The following is an 18,606-nucleotide window of genomic DNA, read 5'->3' as shown; positions in this document are numbered from 1 at the left end:
TCTCAAACCCAATTCTTCAATTTCCAATTAAAAAGAAATTTGTTGGAACTGGAGCTCTAAAAAACAGAAGTTTCCATTGCTTACAATCTGAAATCTTTTTTTGTCAGTGAGAGACTATGGATGGAACCACTGCTTTCTTGATCATTCCAGGGGAAAAGTCTTCTGAAATAACACAGGCCTTAAGGGGCTCTTCTTAAAGAGAGTGAAGAAAAGGAAAAGCGTGCTGCTGTTTTCCTATTAAAGGAAGGCTCTCAGCTCTCCCTGGCATTGAAGACGCTTAGTAATTAGATTAGTAATCCAGTGCACGGTGCCTTAAAAGAGAGGTGAAAGAATACGCAGGTGCTCAAGGGAGTGACTGTAAGGCCCCCAAGCTGAACAAGCGTAAGTAACTTTTTATCCCAAGTGAAAAATTAAAATCCCAACAATATGGAATTTTGGGGGGGAGGTGGGAGAGCCAATGAAATTCTAGCATTGACCAAACAGAATCAAGGAAGCCTGTATACCATGCTACCCAGCTGAAAGAATTCTTCGAAAGATCAGAGCAGCCACCAGCCCTGTAGTGAAACAATGACAGAAGCTCTTCTTGGGGGAAGCTGGTCCTATGAAAACGTTTGCCATTTTGGTCAGTGACATGATATTCAGTTACATGGTCCCTCTTACTTAAAAACTTATACCAAAGTGTGTTAGTTTAAGGTCAATTAATAAGAAACCCAATACCAGAAAAGAAGTGTTCTCTGCTTCAGAAAAGAGATCAAAAACTTTTTAAAGGCATCAAACATTAAAAACAAAAACAAATGAACAAACAACAACAAAAAAAGAACATAACAGAAAAACTGCAAATTAGTTTTACCTAATTACCATGCATCTTAGGCCCATACTTACCAAAACCATGAACCTCCAGCTTACCCACACACGGAAAATGCACAGAATAAGGAGTACTACTGCTCCGATGCCTCAAGGCAAATATGTAGAAAATAGATTTAATCAAAGTCTCAAGTGTAAGGGCAGCACAGTGGGTGTAAGAAACAGTGTCCAGAAAACAGTGTGATGGTCACTCTTCTCCCCTACTCTGCTTCAGCAACACTAGGAAAACCAGGGCTGCCACCCCAACACCTGCCACACAGTTTACACTATAAACCAAAACTGAAAATGGACTTCAGGTTAGACTTTAAAAATCTCAACAGTCCTCCAGCTTCTTGAGGGCTCCTTTGCCACAGAACCGGCAAACATGTGACAACTCTGCCCCCAGATCTTCACTGTGTCACCAGCACCAACTCAACAGCCTACACCACACAATGCCACTCACAGCACAGCAAGACACACTGCCCAAACCAGGACTATTGTTTCACGTCAACACGCAGCACGGCAGCGTGGTCCTGTGCAAAAATGGAATCACTCAGCTTCACCCCCACCCCAGGGAAGCAAGCCAGTTCCACTTCTTCTGTGGTAACACAGCCCCCTCATCCTTCCAGTTGTCACAAACCACTATTCACCCAATATCAGTCATTCCCTGTTGCAACAGAACTGGAGGCATCTCTAAGGTTGCTAACTAGCCCAAAGGTGAGCACAATCCCTGAAACAGAATAAGAATGTTAGAGCTGGCCATGGCCGGGCCCCTGGAGACTGTCAGAAAGGATGGTTAGGACTTACTGGTCCACTGAAGCCTGCCAGCTGCGTGATCATCAGGCACACGATGGAGAGGATGAGCCTGGTACGGCAGAAGGTCCACACAACCCTCCGGAGGGAAGCAGCGTCGGGCCCAACTTCATTCAGCTCTTCTTGCCACAGTCTCTCTAGTCTTAACAAGGGCACATGTCCTCCGTTACACATCTTCCCAGGGAATATGCACACCCCAGCCTCCCTGCTGCCATCACTCACACCAGTCTCTCCTTTAAAGTTATGTACAGAGTCTTCACCTTCTGGGGAAAAAAGACCCTTCCTGATAACCACATATTTACCCTGTATAGGCAGCCTCTCAGGATTCAGAAAATGTTGAGAACCAAAGTCTTTCCTTCCACCCACAAAAATTATCCCTGAATAGAATCTGTCTTTCTCAAGGGTCCCCAACCCTTGCTGAAGGATCCTCTGGTAAAGTATAAAGTTGTAAACTAGATTTTAATCATGACAATCGGCTACCACAAAAATGTACTCTGTCACAAGGCAGCAACATAATCTCCCTGCAGACTCAGGAAGAGAAGCGGGGCTGAGAGAGAGAGAGAAAGCCCGTAGTTAAAACAGGATTCAAGGTAAAATAGGAGATAAAGCAGAAGAGCAAAGAGAAAGTCACCCCCAGGCTACCCCCCTTCTTTAGCACGGCTCAAATCCTAAAAGGACTCAGAGTTCTGAACTTGGAACTGCCAGACCCACACTCCTAGCTCAGGCCCTACATATCCAGTCTGTGGGAGACAAGGGTGGACCAGAGACGCCTACCTTCTGCAATTCACCTCGGAAGACTCATACTTGGACAAAGACCACACATCCTCCATCAAGAGCTCCCCCTTCTTGTGGGCTTTGCGAGCCAGAGGAGAAAGCCAAGAAAAAGTCATACAGGAGAAGAGCCCAGCATTGTCCACTGGGTGCTGGTGTCTGAGGAGAGAAAACCCAAAGCACAAAATTGTTAACACACATGGAGAGGCTAACCAACACTTAAAATATGCTGTTTAGTTAGTATACAGCACTCTTGACAATGGAAACAGTGAGAGATTTTATTTTTGGGGTTCCAAAATCACTGCAGTTGGTGACTGCAGCCATGAAATTAAAGGATGCTTGCTCCTTGGAAGAAAAGCTATGATCAATCTAGGTAGCATATTAAAAAGTAGAGACATTACTTTGCCAACAAAGGTCCGTCTAGTCAAAGCTTTGGTTTTTCCAGTAGTCATGTATGGATATGAGAGTTGGAATATAAAGAAAGCTGAGCACCGAAGAACTGATGGTTTTGAACTGTGGTGTTGGAGAAGACTCTTGAGAGTCCCTTGGACTGCAAGGAGATCCAACCACTCAATCCTAAAGGAAATTAACCCTCAATATTCATTAGAAGGACTGATGCTGAAGCTGAAGCTCCGATACTTTGGCCACCTGATGTAAAGAACTGACTCACTGGAAAAGATCCTGAGGCTGGGAAAGACTGAAGGCAGGAGGAGAAGGGGCAACAGATGATGAGATGGTTAGATGGCATCACTGACTCGATGGACATGAGTTTAAATAAGCTCTGGGAGTTGGTGATGGACAGGGAAGCCTGGCGTGCTGCAGTCCATGGGGTCACAAAAGGTTGGACATGACTGAGCGACTGAACTGAAACTGATGACTAAACTCAAGTGTCCCCAAATAATCTTAGCCCAAATTTTTCTGGTGCTTCACAGACAAGCCATTAACTAGCAGAACCTCTTACTTGGAAGTGGTCCGGATGGGCTTCAGAACACTTAAGCTATGATGGTACTTTCCCTTGGGATGTTCCTCATCCAGGATTCTGAGCTGAGAATGCATGGAGGGGTCCAGGGAAAGGCCTTCCGCTCGGGCTGCTGTTTCCAAGGCATCCTGGCAATCCAACTGTTTCAACAGAGAGGGAGAAAAAGCAAAGCACAGTTAATGAACATGAGAGAGATAGAGAGGGCCAAATCTACTTGACACAACAGCTCAAACTGCAAAGCTGATTCATCTCACCCAGGAAATCCCAAGGATCAGGAGGTTAAACACTCACTTGTGTGATACAAACTCACTAAGGAACATTCAACTGGATACTTAAAACTTCTACACTAAGAGACTTCATTTATTATTATTTATTTTTTTAGCACTTTCAGAAAAACTGAGCAGAAAGTATAGAGCTCCCATAGACCTCCTCACCTACCTCCTTCTCCTCCATAATTAACATCTTGCATGAGTGCATTACATTTGTCACAAGTGATGGCTCAATACCAATATGTTATCACTAACTGAAATCCACAGTTTATATTAGGATTCACTCATTGTGTTGTATGTCTTAAAAGTTATATCTTTATCACCAAAATGTTTTATCTTTCATTTCCCAATATAGACTGAGAGTCAATTACTTCACTACTAACTGCAAATTCTATTGCCTATTTTCTATGACAGAAACTTAAAATCAACACCTCCTGCCATTAACAGCTCTGTCAGGCAGAAAAAGCCAGAACGCACACATCCCTCCCCCTTCTCTCTCTTGTTAGCAACAAGGAGTGCAGAACTGGGGCTCTCACCCTGGCTGCCCAGCTAAAGAGCTCCTATCCAGACTTCCACAAGCAGAGGGTCTCATGGGTAGAAATACAAAGTTACACATATTTACTACAAAGTTTACAAATACCAATTAATCATGTTAATAAAAATGCACGTAATTCAAAGTCTGACTATGGCAGAAGAGGGTGCGCCAAAAATCTGGATACTCCTATGCCCGTTTATTCTAAAAGTAACCCAAAATTACTTTTTAAAAATTTTTATTTTATTGAAGTGTAGTTGGTTTATAATATTGCATTGGTTTTTACACTAGAGCAAAATGATTCAGTTATGCATACACATTCTTTTTTAAGAACTTTAGTATTGGGGTATATAGCTGATTAACAAACAATGTTGTGATCATTTCAGGTGAGTAGAGAAGGGACTCAGACATATATATACATGTATCCATTCTCCCCCAAGCTCCTCTCCCATCCAGGCTGCCACATTAAACATTGAGCAGAGTTCCATGTGCTATACAGAAGGTCCCCATTCATTATTCATTTAGCAGCGTGTACATGTCTATCTCAAACTCCCTAACTACCTCTTCCCCCACCAGCAACCATAAGCTCATTCTGGAGGTCTGTGAGTCTGTTTCCGTTTCATAAGTTCATTTGTATCATTCCTTTTTAAATTCCACATATAAGGGATGTCATATGATATTTCTCCTTCTCAGTCTGACTTAATTCATTCAGTATGATAAACTCTAGGTCCATCCATGTTGCTGCAAATGGCACTATTTTATTCTTTTCAATGGCTGAGTAATATTTTATTGTATATATGTACCACATTTTCTTTATCCATTCCCCTGTCAATGGACATTTAGGTTGCTTTCATATCTTAGCTTTTGTAAACAGTGCTACAATGAACACTGGGGTGCATGTATCTTTTGCAATCATGTTGTTCCCCAGATATATGCCATGGATCATAGAGTCACAGATCCCCATACACAGTGGGATCACAGGGTCACACACACATATTCTTCCTCATATTCTTTTCCATTATGGTTTATCACAGGATATTGAATATAGTTCCCTGTCCTATACCATAGGACCTTGTTGTTTATCAACTCAAAGTAACTTCCGCAGTTACTGTTACAGAAGCAGAACCATTCTTTTCCTCATGAAAGGATTATAAGAACCTTATCCTTTTCTGACACTCTCACAAATATTTCTAGCAATTATTATGAACTAGCAAGAAAGAATAGACTCCCAGATCAAGAAAAAGTTAAGTGGTGTAGCACCGGACACACTGGGGCTTACACAAAGTGGAGTCTCTATTTTCACACACTACCTCTTTCACACACAGAAGAGAAGCAACTCAAATATTAAGAGGCAGCTATTTAGTAAGTCTTAAAATAGCACAGTGTGCAATCTCCAACTTTATTATTCTTCCTTTACAGAACTGGTTTAGCTGTTCTAGATCTTTTGTCTTTCCAGGAGAACCAAGTTCAAGAGTTAGGAGAGTTTTATAAACATCTTTGGATAGTATGGCATCAGAAAAGGAAAACTTGGGAGGAATTTCCTGGCTGTCCAGTGGTTAGGACTCTGAGCTTCCACTGCAGGGGGCACAAGTTTGGTCCCTGGTGGCGGAACTAAGATCCTGCATGCCACATGGCATGACCAATAAATAAAGAAAGAAAGAAGTATCAAAGCTTATGTTTTTTTAAAAAATGAAAACTTGATATGCCATCCATTAGCATTCTTATGTAAGAGTGGCATAGTAGCATTAAGAGAAAACTAAAATCTTCACATCTTATTTCATTTATTCTTTCAACAAATAACTTACAGAGCACCTATACACAAAGCTGTCCCAGATACTGGGAATACAAGTATTCCAATTTCTATCTTTAGTGTATACTGATTTCATTTTATTTATTTCTAAAATGCCTGGTTTCATCAAAACCTATGAATAGAAAAGTGAATGGACTTAATGACAACAACAAACAAAATCAATCTTAATGCATGAGTTTTGTTCCTTTGACTATATGCATGATGTAATGTTCTACCACCTTCTGGGTAGTTACTTCCCACAGTGGAGAATGCGAAATTCAAAGGTTCTCTAAAAGGACTCAGATAGAGCAGGCAGGCAAGGTTTCACTCCCCCAGGCATATCATGAGTGCTATACCAGCATGAGAAAAAGGCTGTGACATATCAGAGACTGAGGGCTCTCGTACTGTTTTTGATCTTCGAACAAGGCATTCGGTATAATTTTATCCTGACAAAGAAAAACTCCCATAAAAGTAGTTGAAAAAGTGGCTGGATTAATTCTCATATTTTCATATAATAATAACCCATGGAGTAGGGAAGGCCACCGTAAGGGTATGGAAAAGTCTATATTGTTGATCTAAGACAATTAAAAGTTTTCATTCTAAGCAACCCACTTAATAAGTCACATCATATTTTTGCTATTCTTTCCTAAACTGCTTCTCAAACTGTCAATCTTGTTGCCATATCCTACTCACTGCCTAAATGACAACAGTGAAGTATTTGTTGGAGATAATAGGATCCATGCAGAATCCTGTTTTAAGTCCTGCTCCATACTTGCCCCCAGCTCCTTCAAAGACAGGACTCTCTAAAGCAGCAGGTGTTTAGCTCCTGGCAAGAACTCTTGAATGATAAAATAACACTATCAAGAAAATCAAGGGAAACCTCCTTACTCCAATAAAGCTATACTCTCTATGATCTTAAAGTATTTATACTCCTTAGGCCACTGTGGAATTTTCCCATAGTTGGAGGCCTCTGTGAAGTATACTGGTTTTGCATATGGATTTTATTATTTTTATACTTTATATATTTATTTTTGGCTATGCTGGGTCTTCACTGCTGCATGCGGGGGCTACTCTAGTTGCTGTGAGCAGGGGCTACTCTCCATTGCAGTACAAGGGCTTCTCATTGCGGTGGCTTCTCCTGTTGCGGAGTAGAGACTCTAGGGCGTGCAAGCTTCAGTAGTTGCAGCACACAGGCTCAGGAGTTGTGGCTTGAGGGGCCTAGAGCGCGTGGGCTTAGTTGTTCCATGGCATGGGACTCTTCTTGAACCAGGGACTGAACCCATGCCCCCTGCATTGGCAGGTGGATTCTTATCCACTGTGCCACCAGAGAAGGCCCTGTACATGGATTTTAGAAGATAGGATATCGGCTCACAGGCTGATTCTGCCACCAACTTTCTGCATATTACCTAGTCACTTTAAGCTACAACTTACTCATTTTTACAATGGTACATGCACCTACCACAAAGTGTTGAGAAGAATGAATTAAAGTGAAAGACACTTAGTCGTGTCTGACTCTGCAACCCCACGGACTATACAGTCCATGGAATTCTCCAGGCCAGAATACTGGAGTGGGTATACTTCCCCTTCTCCACGGGATCTTCCCAACTCAGTGACTGAGCACAGGTCTTCCGCATTGCAACCAGCTGAGGCACCAGGGAAGACCACAAGGTGATGAGAAGAATGAATGGGATAATGAAAAGTGTTTAGCAAAATACTGGGTGTAAGTATTAAACAAACATTTAATATATATTAATTACACACCAACCGATCCACCTGATAAATCTTACAGACTATCTCAACCATTGCTCTTTCCTTTAGCTTTCCCTAATTGTTTCAAGATTAGGGAATTCATTTCCTCCTTCTTATGTCTTCTCTGTACTGCACCACTGCAGTGGGATGCGTCTGGCAGGAGAAGAGCTCCTGGAGGGCAAGCTGACTAACTCTTGTTTGCATCCCTGGACCCTGACTCGATATAGGGCCTGGCATCTATTATTCAAATGTCAACTAGAATATCTCAATATTGCTCCGCAGTCTGCATTATCATCATTTAAAGCTACGTGATATACCACGAAGACATCTTCTTAACCAATCCACTTCTGTTTAGTTTCTCTACTGTTTTGCATATTATTAAGAGTGTAATAAACAATTATAGTTTATTTTTCTCTTTCTGGATTATTTAGGATAAATTCCACCAGTGGGATTACAGGATTAAAAAGTATAGCTCCTAGCAACTAGACGTATATCCAGTTTGCTTCATTACTCATTATAAAATGTGTATTCCAGTGTTACTGCAAAAGAGAACTTCTATTAGCTTTAGTACTTTCAGTTCTATTTTGTTGATCCAAGGCTGCCTCTGTCCCACCTACTCTGGGACATTAGCAAGAAATAAAGGAAGTTAGGACAATCTTCTTTGCAGTCAGAGCTCATGATTAGCATATATCTGCAAAAGAAAACCTCTTACTTGAAGGTGATGGGAAAATGTGGACAAAAGAACTTATAACAAACCAATATAGCATTTACTGTGTGCCAGGCACTGTTTTAAATGTTTTACAGATGCTAACTTCTTATAATTCTCACAATTACCCTTTGGGGTAGACACTCTTATTCCCCTGTCTTACAGCTGAGGAAACTGTGAAGTAACAGCAGAGACTTGAAGAGATCTTTATTTATTTATTTATTATTATTATTTTTTTTTTAAGAGATCTTTAAAAAGCAGAGATTGAATCCAGGTTCTAGAGTTAAGGCTCTTAATTACTAAGCTATGTGCCTTTCAAAGAAAAAACAAGCAAATAAATCATTACTGTACAAGATGACCTCAGATGTGTCTTTACAGACAGCCAGCTCTCCTTTCTTTTTTTTTTTTTTGCCAGCTCTCCTTTCTTCCCCAGGGTGAGTATCAGATTAAAATAAACTCTGACCCTCCAAACTAACCTCATTATAAGCAAATGGTAGTTTCCAAAGTCAAAGTCACAAATACACAATAGAACACTAGACTATAAACAGATGAATTTACTTAATTGCAGAAGTGCACTTCCTGGTTATTTTTCAACCAAAGATGAGTAGATGCTAACAGATGAATACATTACAGACTGATATTTTAAAATAAAGTAAAAGCATATTTATATCACCCTGCTAGTAACTGCAAAGATGTCACCAATGTCTAATTGTGTCTGGCTGGATGCCTAACTTCTCTTTCTTTCCAGGCTTCCCAAGAAGTTTACCTGGCCAAGCAAGTTGAGGGGAAAATAATGTCTATTTAAAGTAAAAACAAATATATTCTACTATATTAACATTCTGTAAAGCAAGTTATCAACATTCTGAGACTGACTGGATTAAAAATGGAAATGAACCAAGAAAAATGACTCAATATATTCAAGCTATATAGGCTTGCTATATGAAGACATAAATAATATGACAGGGTAGGGAAATGTGATTCAGTGGATATCACTGGGGCAAATAAAAAACAGACTGGAGATGAACTGAGATTCATGTTTCATATCATACATTAATTCATCTGGGATTAGCCCTCAAAGTTACATTAAAATGGTGAGATAAACAGAAGAGAATTAAATATCATTTTAGCACAATGAAGGAAGGAAAATAGTCTCCATCTTCCTCCAAAGTCAGAAACTTACCGAAGGCAAAATGGATGGTTTGAATATAAAAAGGAAAACTTTCTGTGTAATGAAATTAGCATCAAGAAAAAGGAGAATACAGCTAAAAAAGTGACCAGGTAACTACCATAATATTTTGAACAGCCAGCTTTTACTGAAAAACATGTTTTACCCATTCATTCAGTATTTATTGAGGGACCTACAACATACCAGGCACAGCTCTGGGTGCAGGGGAAACAGGAGTGAAAAAATAGACTCACACCTCAAAATCACTGCTTTCATGCAGGTTATAGTCTAGTATTCATAAAAGTTCAAAATCCAGAATAATCTACTAAATTGATTCAAAAGTGTCCATCTCTCAGCCTCTAAATTCAATGTCACCAAGTAAGAAATTAAAATTAAAATTTAAGATACAATTATATATACCTTAATATCAGTAGAAATAGAGATAAAATCCAAGTGAACAAAGAAGGAAACATAAGAAAAACACACATTTGAGCCTTGACTGGATTTTTAGTGTGTGGCTGGCAGGTAGTCAGGAAAACTAACTGGTCATATGCAACACCTTATACATGCTTTGTCTCCATAATATTACTGTAGATAGGAAATTCTTCCCAAGAAAAGACATAATTTAAAACCAATGGTATACAGGGAACTATATGCCTAATAGAAGATTAATGGTTAAACCACGGTAGATTTGACACTCCAGTGCAATGTTGTCCAACAGAAAAAAATATGACACAATATATTGTAATTTAATAATTACAATATTGTACAATAAATTACAATAATTACAATATTGTAATTTAATAATTTTATAATTACATTTAATAAATGTAATTTAAATGCTTTTAGTAGCCACACTAAAAAGGGAAAAGAAACAGGTGAAATTAACCATAAGAATATACTTTAACCGAAAATATACGAAACATTATTTTTTAAACATGTAATCGATAAAAAATTATGAGATATTTTATATTCTTTTTTGGTTCTAAGTCTTTGACACCTGGTGCGTCTGTTCTATATGGCAGATCTCAATTCGGACTTTCCACATTTCCAAGGCTCAACAGCTACCTGTGGCTGGTGGCTACAGTGTTGGATAGCATAGCCTAGTAGCCTTCAACTGAAGATAATTTTTGCTTGCCTGGGAGACATCTGGTAATGTTTGCAGACATTTTGGTCACAACTGTGCATTCCGTGAGTAGAGGCCAGGGATGCTGCCAAACAGCCAACCATGCACAGGACAGGCTCCCACAACAAAGGATTTAGCTCCCAAATGTCAGTAGTGCTAAGGTAGTCCAAGAGAGCTAAATTTAGCTCACATGCTAGTATTTGGTGTATGCTGACCTAGGGAAATGTGTTTTATGGGGCTATTTGTTTTTTACATTACAATGCTTTAAGTCAATTTTAGAAGTAATTTCTTAAGGCTTCTCCCGAGATGCACTCATTTTTCTGTATTTCTCCTAAGGAGCTCTGCAGATTGAAGGGCTCTCCATGGACAGAGGATGCGGCTACAGAAGGTGTCCACAGCAGCTGATTCATTCCAAAGGGAAAAAATACAGCTTGATCCAGGAGTTGAGAAAACATTCAACAAAGAAATTACTGCTGCTGTTTTTATCTTCCTGAGGACTTTGGCTAGGAGACTCTGAGGTGAAGCAGGGTAAGGACGCTGGGGAACCGAAAGGGGACAGTGAAATTTAGATTCAGCCACCGTTCGAATAAAGGTCAGGGAAACAGAGCCATTCATATGCCCATCTGGTGAGGAAAGCAAGGAACTTTCGATTGATCCATAAGCAAACAGAGATACTTGCACAGGGGCTCTCCTCCTCTGTGCTCCAAGACCATCCCCAGGGCTGTGATAACAGGCTCACTGTCACACCACAGGGCTTCTGCTAATCTAGTTTGTCCATCTCATTTTAACAGGCTGCCAGAGTGGAATGTCTGCTGACAGGGCAACCTGGGGCTTCCGCCTGCCTGGAGGCCCCTGGGACAAGACACCATGGGCCCGATGATCATTCCTCAGGCTGAACAATCCCTTCCTGACAGCAGACAACAGCAGGGTATCCTTCCAAAGCCCAGGGACTGAGGAACCAACTAGGTGCACCTCTCAGCTTCCAAGGAGATTAAAGGTTACAATACACCTGTCTGACCTGCCCCACAAAAAAAGTCACCCTCAGGGCACAATCAGAATGGACTTGCCTCAACAGCCTAGAGCATATTCTTCTTCTCCTCAATTCACAAGATATTAACAAAATTACAGAATGGATAGCCTCTTCTTACAAACTCTTCTGGCTCAAGTAAAAGCTTTACTGTAGGTGTCCCACTCCTGCAGCTGCCTTTACCATAAACATTTAGAAAGACAAACTTTTAAGGGAAGCTGTTACAAAGATACAGTTTTCAAAGAGACTCAAAATGTTAAAAATTAAAGAGAAAATTACATTTTATTTTAAATTTAAAAAGAAATGAAAAAAGTTGATGCCCTTCCAAGAACACCTGACTTCAGGCTTCCCCATCCTCCCTCTCCTCAATAAGTTAACACTGCAAAGGACAATTCCCCCAATTCTCAGCACTTTCTTATTCCAATGCATTACTAACAAGATCCTGATCATCTCAAGCATTTCCCTTAAGACATTCCAGACAGTGGCCACTTCAGCCTAGAGAGACAGCAAAATTTCAGAACGTACCCTTCACAGGAAGCAAAATATAGTAGAAATGCCTCACTAGTCAGAGTTGGGGAACCTGCTAACCTCAGCCTTATTGCTCAGTGGCTATGGATTAATTTGTACCCCAGCTCACTCATTTGTAACTAGGCTGCGTTACCCTAATGTCCAAGATCTGCTATTAATACAACCTGCAAGTGTAAACACGTAAAGCCAGTGGATATACCTTATTACCATCACGGTAAAACAGGTATTTTCCCACACCTCATAATCTAGCATTACCCCAGAATCAGGAGAAAAACTAGAGGGTTTTCAATTGTTTCATAAGCTAAATTCCAAGAAACTTTTCCCAAGTTCCTATTACATCAGGGGATGAGATTAACTTTGGTATTACAATGATAAGGTTTCAAAGGATAAACTGAAAATAAATCTTGGAAGGAGAAGAAAAGGGAAACACTTGGAGCCTCACTGGTTGATGGGGATAGAAGAGACGAGCGCATGAGATCTAGGGAAGAGGTTCTCGGCGCTGGTGACACAGGATCACCAGGGCAGCTTTGAAAAGCACTGATTGCCTGAGCATGACCCCAGACTGGTTTAATTTGTCTGGAGTGTTAGTATCTTTTTTTTTTTTTTTAACATTCTTCAAGTGATTTTAACATGCAGCCTCAACTGAGAACCACCAATGTAGATAGTAAAATGTTGGTATTTTACATTTGACAAAATCCCTTGAAGACTTTCAGGCTTTAGCTTAAAAAAAAAAAAAAAGTCAAAATATAATTTGTCAATGAAACTCCCTTCAGCTCCCAGTACTGTGTGTGACTGTGTTAAATGCCTAAAATAAGACATTAGTGGGTCCATTATGTGACCTGTACTGCAGAGCAGGCTGGAAGCGTTGACAAAAGTAAAGGTGAATATTTGGGCAGTTTGCCCATTTTTCCACTGAGAGACTACAACATTTAAGGAAACTAAGTAACTGCTTAACATCATACCTGCTTTAGTCAACAGAAGTTGTCATTTGATATCTAATAACAGTTGATTCTTTGAACAGCTAATTCAGAAAATAATCTTAAATAATTAAAAAAATATGGCATCTAATTATCTAAATAGGTTAACTCACGAAAAGGGGGGTAAGGAGGGAAGGGGTAGACTTAATAAGATTAATTCTACTAATTAGTGGACTTCTGTGCACCAAATTAACTTCACATTAGTCTGTAACTTTGATACTGAGAAGTTCAACTATTGCAGAGACTTACAGAGGCCCTGTTCCCTGTTCCTGGCATGGGCCTTTTTTATTTTTGATTAAGAGAAAGTGAGGGACAGAATGGTGAGACATTTTAGAAAGCATTAGCACAAGCCTACGTATGCATGCTCAGTTGCATTTGACTCTTTGTGACCCCATGGACTGTAGCCTGTTAGGCTCTTCTGTCCATGGAATTTTCCAGGCAATAACACTGGAGCAGGTTGCCATTTCTTTCTCCAGGGTATCTTCCCAAACCAGGGATCGAACGCATGTCTCTTGCATCTCCTTCACTGGCAGGCGAGTTTCTTTACCAACACATCACCTGGGAAGCCCCAGTACAAGGCTACCTCAAAGCAAAACCCAGGTTTCATTGAAAAATTTTTCATTAACCATTTGTCACTTACAAGTTATAGATTTTAACAAAATAAAGGCTTGAGTATTTAAAATTGCTTGAAAAATACGTTGGTAGTTCCAATACTTTTCTTCTCTTTTGACAGAAAGCTCCTTTAACTCGTGCCAACAAGCTATATTTATTTCCCTTAAGCAGCATTTCCTAGCTAAGAAGCAGCAGCCGTGCTGCAGATGGCATAAAAGAGCTCATGATCAAGGCAGCAGGCCAACCTCAGACCTGTGGGCTCTAGACTCAGTCACCATGCAGGAAAGCCACCTGGGCTCTGCACCAATGGCAGCGCTGTTGTCATCTCCACCAGAGAGCTCCAGGCTGCTATTGGAGACCAACATCTGGCACCAGGCCAGAGACCATATCATACCGTACTAAGCTCTATAAAGCTTTATAGATGCCTTCAGGGAAAGGGGGGCAGGGAGGCAGGTGTTCTTACTCATCCTATTACTGACTGTCCAGAAAATGTGCTGAGTCACTGAGTGCCAATCAAGAGAAAAATAATGCAGAGACTGCAAATACTAATCTCCTTCACCCCGCTCTCCTTCCTAACAACAAGGAGACTCAGGTAATATTTTTGATGCTGAAAACACAAGGGCATAGAAAAATTCACATACCCTTCATCCATAAAGAAGAGCTTTCAGAGTCAAATTCTGTTAAAGTACTAAACAAAACTATTTTATGGCAACAATAGTTGTCCCTAGGGAGAGGTGTTAAGGGTGATTTTATTTTTTCCTGTAATCTTCCATAATTTGCACATTTTAAGAGACCACAATTCTTTCATAATAACAGATCCTAGAATCCTATTTCTTGGTAAGAGATTATTATTCACATCCTTGTCTCTAGCATATAACTTGAGCTCACCCAAATATTTCTTCCACTCACTAATCACAAATACTCCAACCAAGGCTAAAGTGTCAGCCGGACACAGAACTAAAGGAGACACTTGGTAAAGGTCACTGGACTCTGTGAATACTTGCTCTGTTACTTTGCCTAGAGGCAGAATATTCTAACCTGGGTAGAAAGCAAATTCCACTAGTGGTACACTTGAGAGAAGGAACAAAAAGAGTAAGGGGTAGTAAAGGCACATGAACTTTAGTTGACTTCTCCTTATTTTGCATGTTTCCTCTTTTCTTAGTTAGATTAGACATGCTAGGGAAAAAACAGTCACCCATGGCTTTAGCCTGAGCACAGCAAGAAAACAAAGAACCATCACACACACATACACACACAAAAAGCTTATAAAAGCATCACAGAGCTTTGTCTTGTTTTTGCTTCAATTTTAATTTAAAGCAACTAAAATACCAACCCCTTGGCCTGTTATTCAAGAACACACACCATCATCTTGCTGTCCACCTGAAACTATCATAACATTATTAATCAGCTATGCTCCAATATAAAATTAAAAGTTTGAAAAACAAACAAAAAACCCCACTTGCCTTTTTTAAAATGAGAAAAAAAAAACCTATCAAAATAAACTGCAGATTTAGCAAACACACACACACACACACACACACACACACACACATGATCTGAAACTCATGATCTAGCCTTTTATATCTATTCTTCACACTTCATGCTCAAAGCCAACAGTTTCTTTGGTTGACCTACCCATAGCTCTTTCTTCCACCAGGCATGTTCTTCATTTCTCCAAATTCTACCTATTCTTCAAGTCTCCAACCAAATGCTACCTCCTCCTGAAGTCTTCCCTGATCTCAGAGACTGAAGAATTCTTCTCTTCTTGTTAATTTCCACAGCATCTAAATTTTAGTAATCTACATACATGACCATGAGTTGAAGCTTCTAGGGAGGGCAGGCAGGGCCAGCCTCAATTTATCATCATGTGCACCAGAACACTTCATTCAGGGCTGTGTGTACATTTGTACATTTTGGAGAATGCTCATATGTTTGCTAAATTTAAAAAAAAAGAATATACATCACTTCTTAAAACAAACCAACCAGAGTTGGTAGAGTTATGTGATCAACATATGCTGATAATATGTACCCATCTGAATGCAATTATAAGAAAAGGAGCTATGCTCAGACAGTCACGCCTCAGACACGGGAACAGTGTTAATTAAGGAGTGGTCTGGACATAAATCTTCACGTTAGTTGAAATAACGCCAGCCTAACACCAGCCAAGATTAGTACTTAGGCTCAAAGAACTAACAGCACCAGAAGGCACCCCTATTAGCACTTCAGGATTAAAGGATATCTGCAAATCATCAAGTTGTGTGTGGCCACAAGCTTTACCTCAATAGTCTTGAACAAAAGGAAGGTGTGAAAATGCATTATTTTAACTAGCTCTAAGCAGATGTGATACAAATATCTGAAGGTGTGAATGATTAGAGCAATTTTCCCAAAGAGTATTCCAAAAGATTTGGTCACAATATTAGGAAAGGGGCAAACTACATACCCTGCAACTTTGCTGACAGGAAAAAAAAAAAAAATCACCAACTTGTTTAAAATGCATTTAATACTTGGTGCTTTACTTCTGACTTCTGACAGTTTCATGTGTCCATGTTAAACTAAACCTATCAAAGGCTAATGATGGTGGATAAAACCTTGTTTTCCAATTAAAAGCCACAAATGTATCCTTATCTTTTGTTACTTTGGGAGGTACCGTTTTTCATTTCTGAAGGATAACAGGCAGAGCTGGCATCTGGGAGGTCTTGTCCCAGATTTCATCTCTACCAACTAATACAGAAACAATGGCTATGATCATAAGACACAAAACTGTAATCTCTACCCAATTATCTACTTACATTCTTTAAAAAGGTAAATGGTATGCTTTTACAGTCATTCCACTTCCCAGATACTTAAATTGTCCATTTTTATACCATCGCCGAGCCAGAAATTTGTCATTTTGCTTTTTTCCTATTAGCAAACTGCTAACATACGAGACAAGTTCAAGATGTATTTGCATCTATGAAATCTGGAGTTTTGATAGATAATATGTAAGAACATTCTAGGTGATATGTGAATTTTTAAAAACACTTGATCATTATATATGCCTTTTAACATGTATAAAAAATACGTTATATAAACCTATAATTCTATTCCTTAGGTCAAGGCTGAGCAAAAAGAAAAAAGTTGATTAAAAGAAATAGTTGAAGTTAAAAAAAAGTTCAGAGGCTACAGGATATGGTAAAAAAAACAAACAAACAAACAGGAAAACAGTACTCATATTTAAAAGTTTAGGAAGCATCAAAGGATAATGAAAATTAAATTCATGTGGACTCCTGAGATCTCACAAAAGTGGTTGGTATCAGCCTCCTGTTTCTTCAAAATGAGGCTCAGTCACATGAATGAAACTTTCTGTCTGGTGCCTGACTTAATAATTTAGAGGACAAAAGGCACAACAGTGACTCTACCTCCAACTCTTCTCTACCCGCAGAGGAAAAGTTTGCTGTTGCCACTGCACACCCTAATGTCAGTTCTGCTCTAACCAAATGAACAGGGCCTCTGTCCTCAGAAATTTCACAGGACCACGCTCTATCTTTCCAGGTTCCATCTCTTCCTGTTTGAGGCATGGGCAAGCGAGGCATGGGCAAGCTTGCTCACTAAGGCTTCATCTACATGGATGCACTAATGATTCCAAAACCTGTCCCAGCTCCATTCCTTATCTCTACGCTATCTACTGATCACCTCATCTGGATGTACCTCAGATTCCACATGTTCAAAAGTAAACTCATGCTCACCTCCTTCTCCTTCTTTCTCTCCCCATAAGCCCATCAATAGTTTTAAATCCTTACCACAGGAACTCCAATGTCTCCCTCCCTCCTTCCAGAAATACCCCTAAGTCTCTCCCCTCTCCTCCATCTTCACTATTAGACTTGGATCCAGACCCCTGGCCTCTTTCACCTGGGCTGGCACAGGTGAACTCATACACATTTTTCATATACTGCCTCAAAATTAATCTTCCTAAGATAAAAACAAAGTCTTAAAAATTTCAGCGCAACTGCATTAGCTATTAGGTCATGCAAAGTAAAATTACAATGAGATATCAGACATACCTATCAGAATGGCTAAAATTAAATTAATAACATCAAATACTGGCAAGAATGCAGAGAAACTGGATGACTCACACACTGCTGGTGGGAATGTAAAATTAAACAGTCACTCTGGAAAAAGAGTATTGATGTTTCTGATAAAACTAAACACGCACTTACCATATGACCCAGCAATTACATTCCTGGAATTTACCCAGAGAAATGGGAGGTTTATTCACAAAAAATCCTATACACAAATGTTCAGAGCAGCTTTGTTTATAATAGCTACGAACTAGAAATAACCCACATTTCCTTTAACAGATGAATGGTTAAACAAACTGTAGTCTATCTATAACATGGAAAATATAATTGATACACAACAAATTAGATGGATCTCAAGGGAATAACACCGAGTGAGAAAATTCAATGTCAAAAGGTTACATACTATATAGTCCCATAGGTACAGCTTTCTTAAAATGACAAAATTACAGAGATGGAAAACAGATGAGTGGTTGCCAAAGACTGGGGGAGAGGGCAAGGGAGGAGGTTTCGGCTCTAAAAGGGGAGCACAAGACATCCTTTTGGTGGAGCTGATTTGTATCTTGACTGTGATGGTGGTCATATGAATCTACTTGTGAGAAAACTGCATAGAACACACACAAATAAGTACGCATGAAACTGGTAAAGTCTTAAAAAAGTGGTTG

General features: G+C 39.7%; 1 protein-coding gene across 3 annotated transcripts in view; it reads right to left on the bottom strand.

Annotated features, from left to right (window-relative positions):
• The window catches only part of ABCC5 (ATP binding cassette subfamily C member 5), a 78,157-nt gene that overhangs the window by 54,416 nt on the left and 5,135 nt on the right, over positions 1-18,606 (bottom strand). For all 3 annotated transcript variants that reach the window (XM_065943404.1, XM_065943407.1, XM_065943405.1), the window contains exons 3-5: positions 3,389-3,546; positions 2,431-2,586; positions 1,651-1,798 (exon numbers count right to left, since the gene is read on the bottom strand). In XM_065943404.1, coding sequence (XP_065799476.1) covers positions 1,651-1,798; positions 2,431-2,586; positions 3,389-3,546 — 462 coding nt within the window. The remainder of the gene's footprint in view (positions 1-1,650; positions 1,799-2,430; positions 2,587-3,388; positions 3,547-18,606) is intronic.

This window comes from Muntiacus reevesi, chromosome 8, assembly GCF_963930625.1.
Source record: "Muntiacus reevesi chromosome 8, mMunRee1.1, whole genome shotgun sequence".
NCBI lineage: Eukaryota > Metazoa > Chordata > Mammalia > Artiodactyla > Cervidae > Muntiacus > Muntiacus reevesi.
This window is presented reverse-complemented; position numbering and strand designations above follow the sequence as displayed.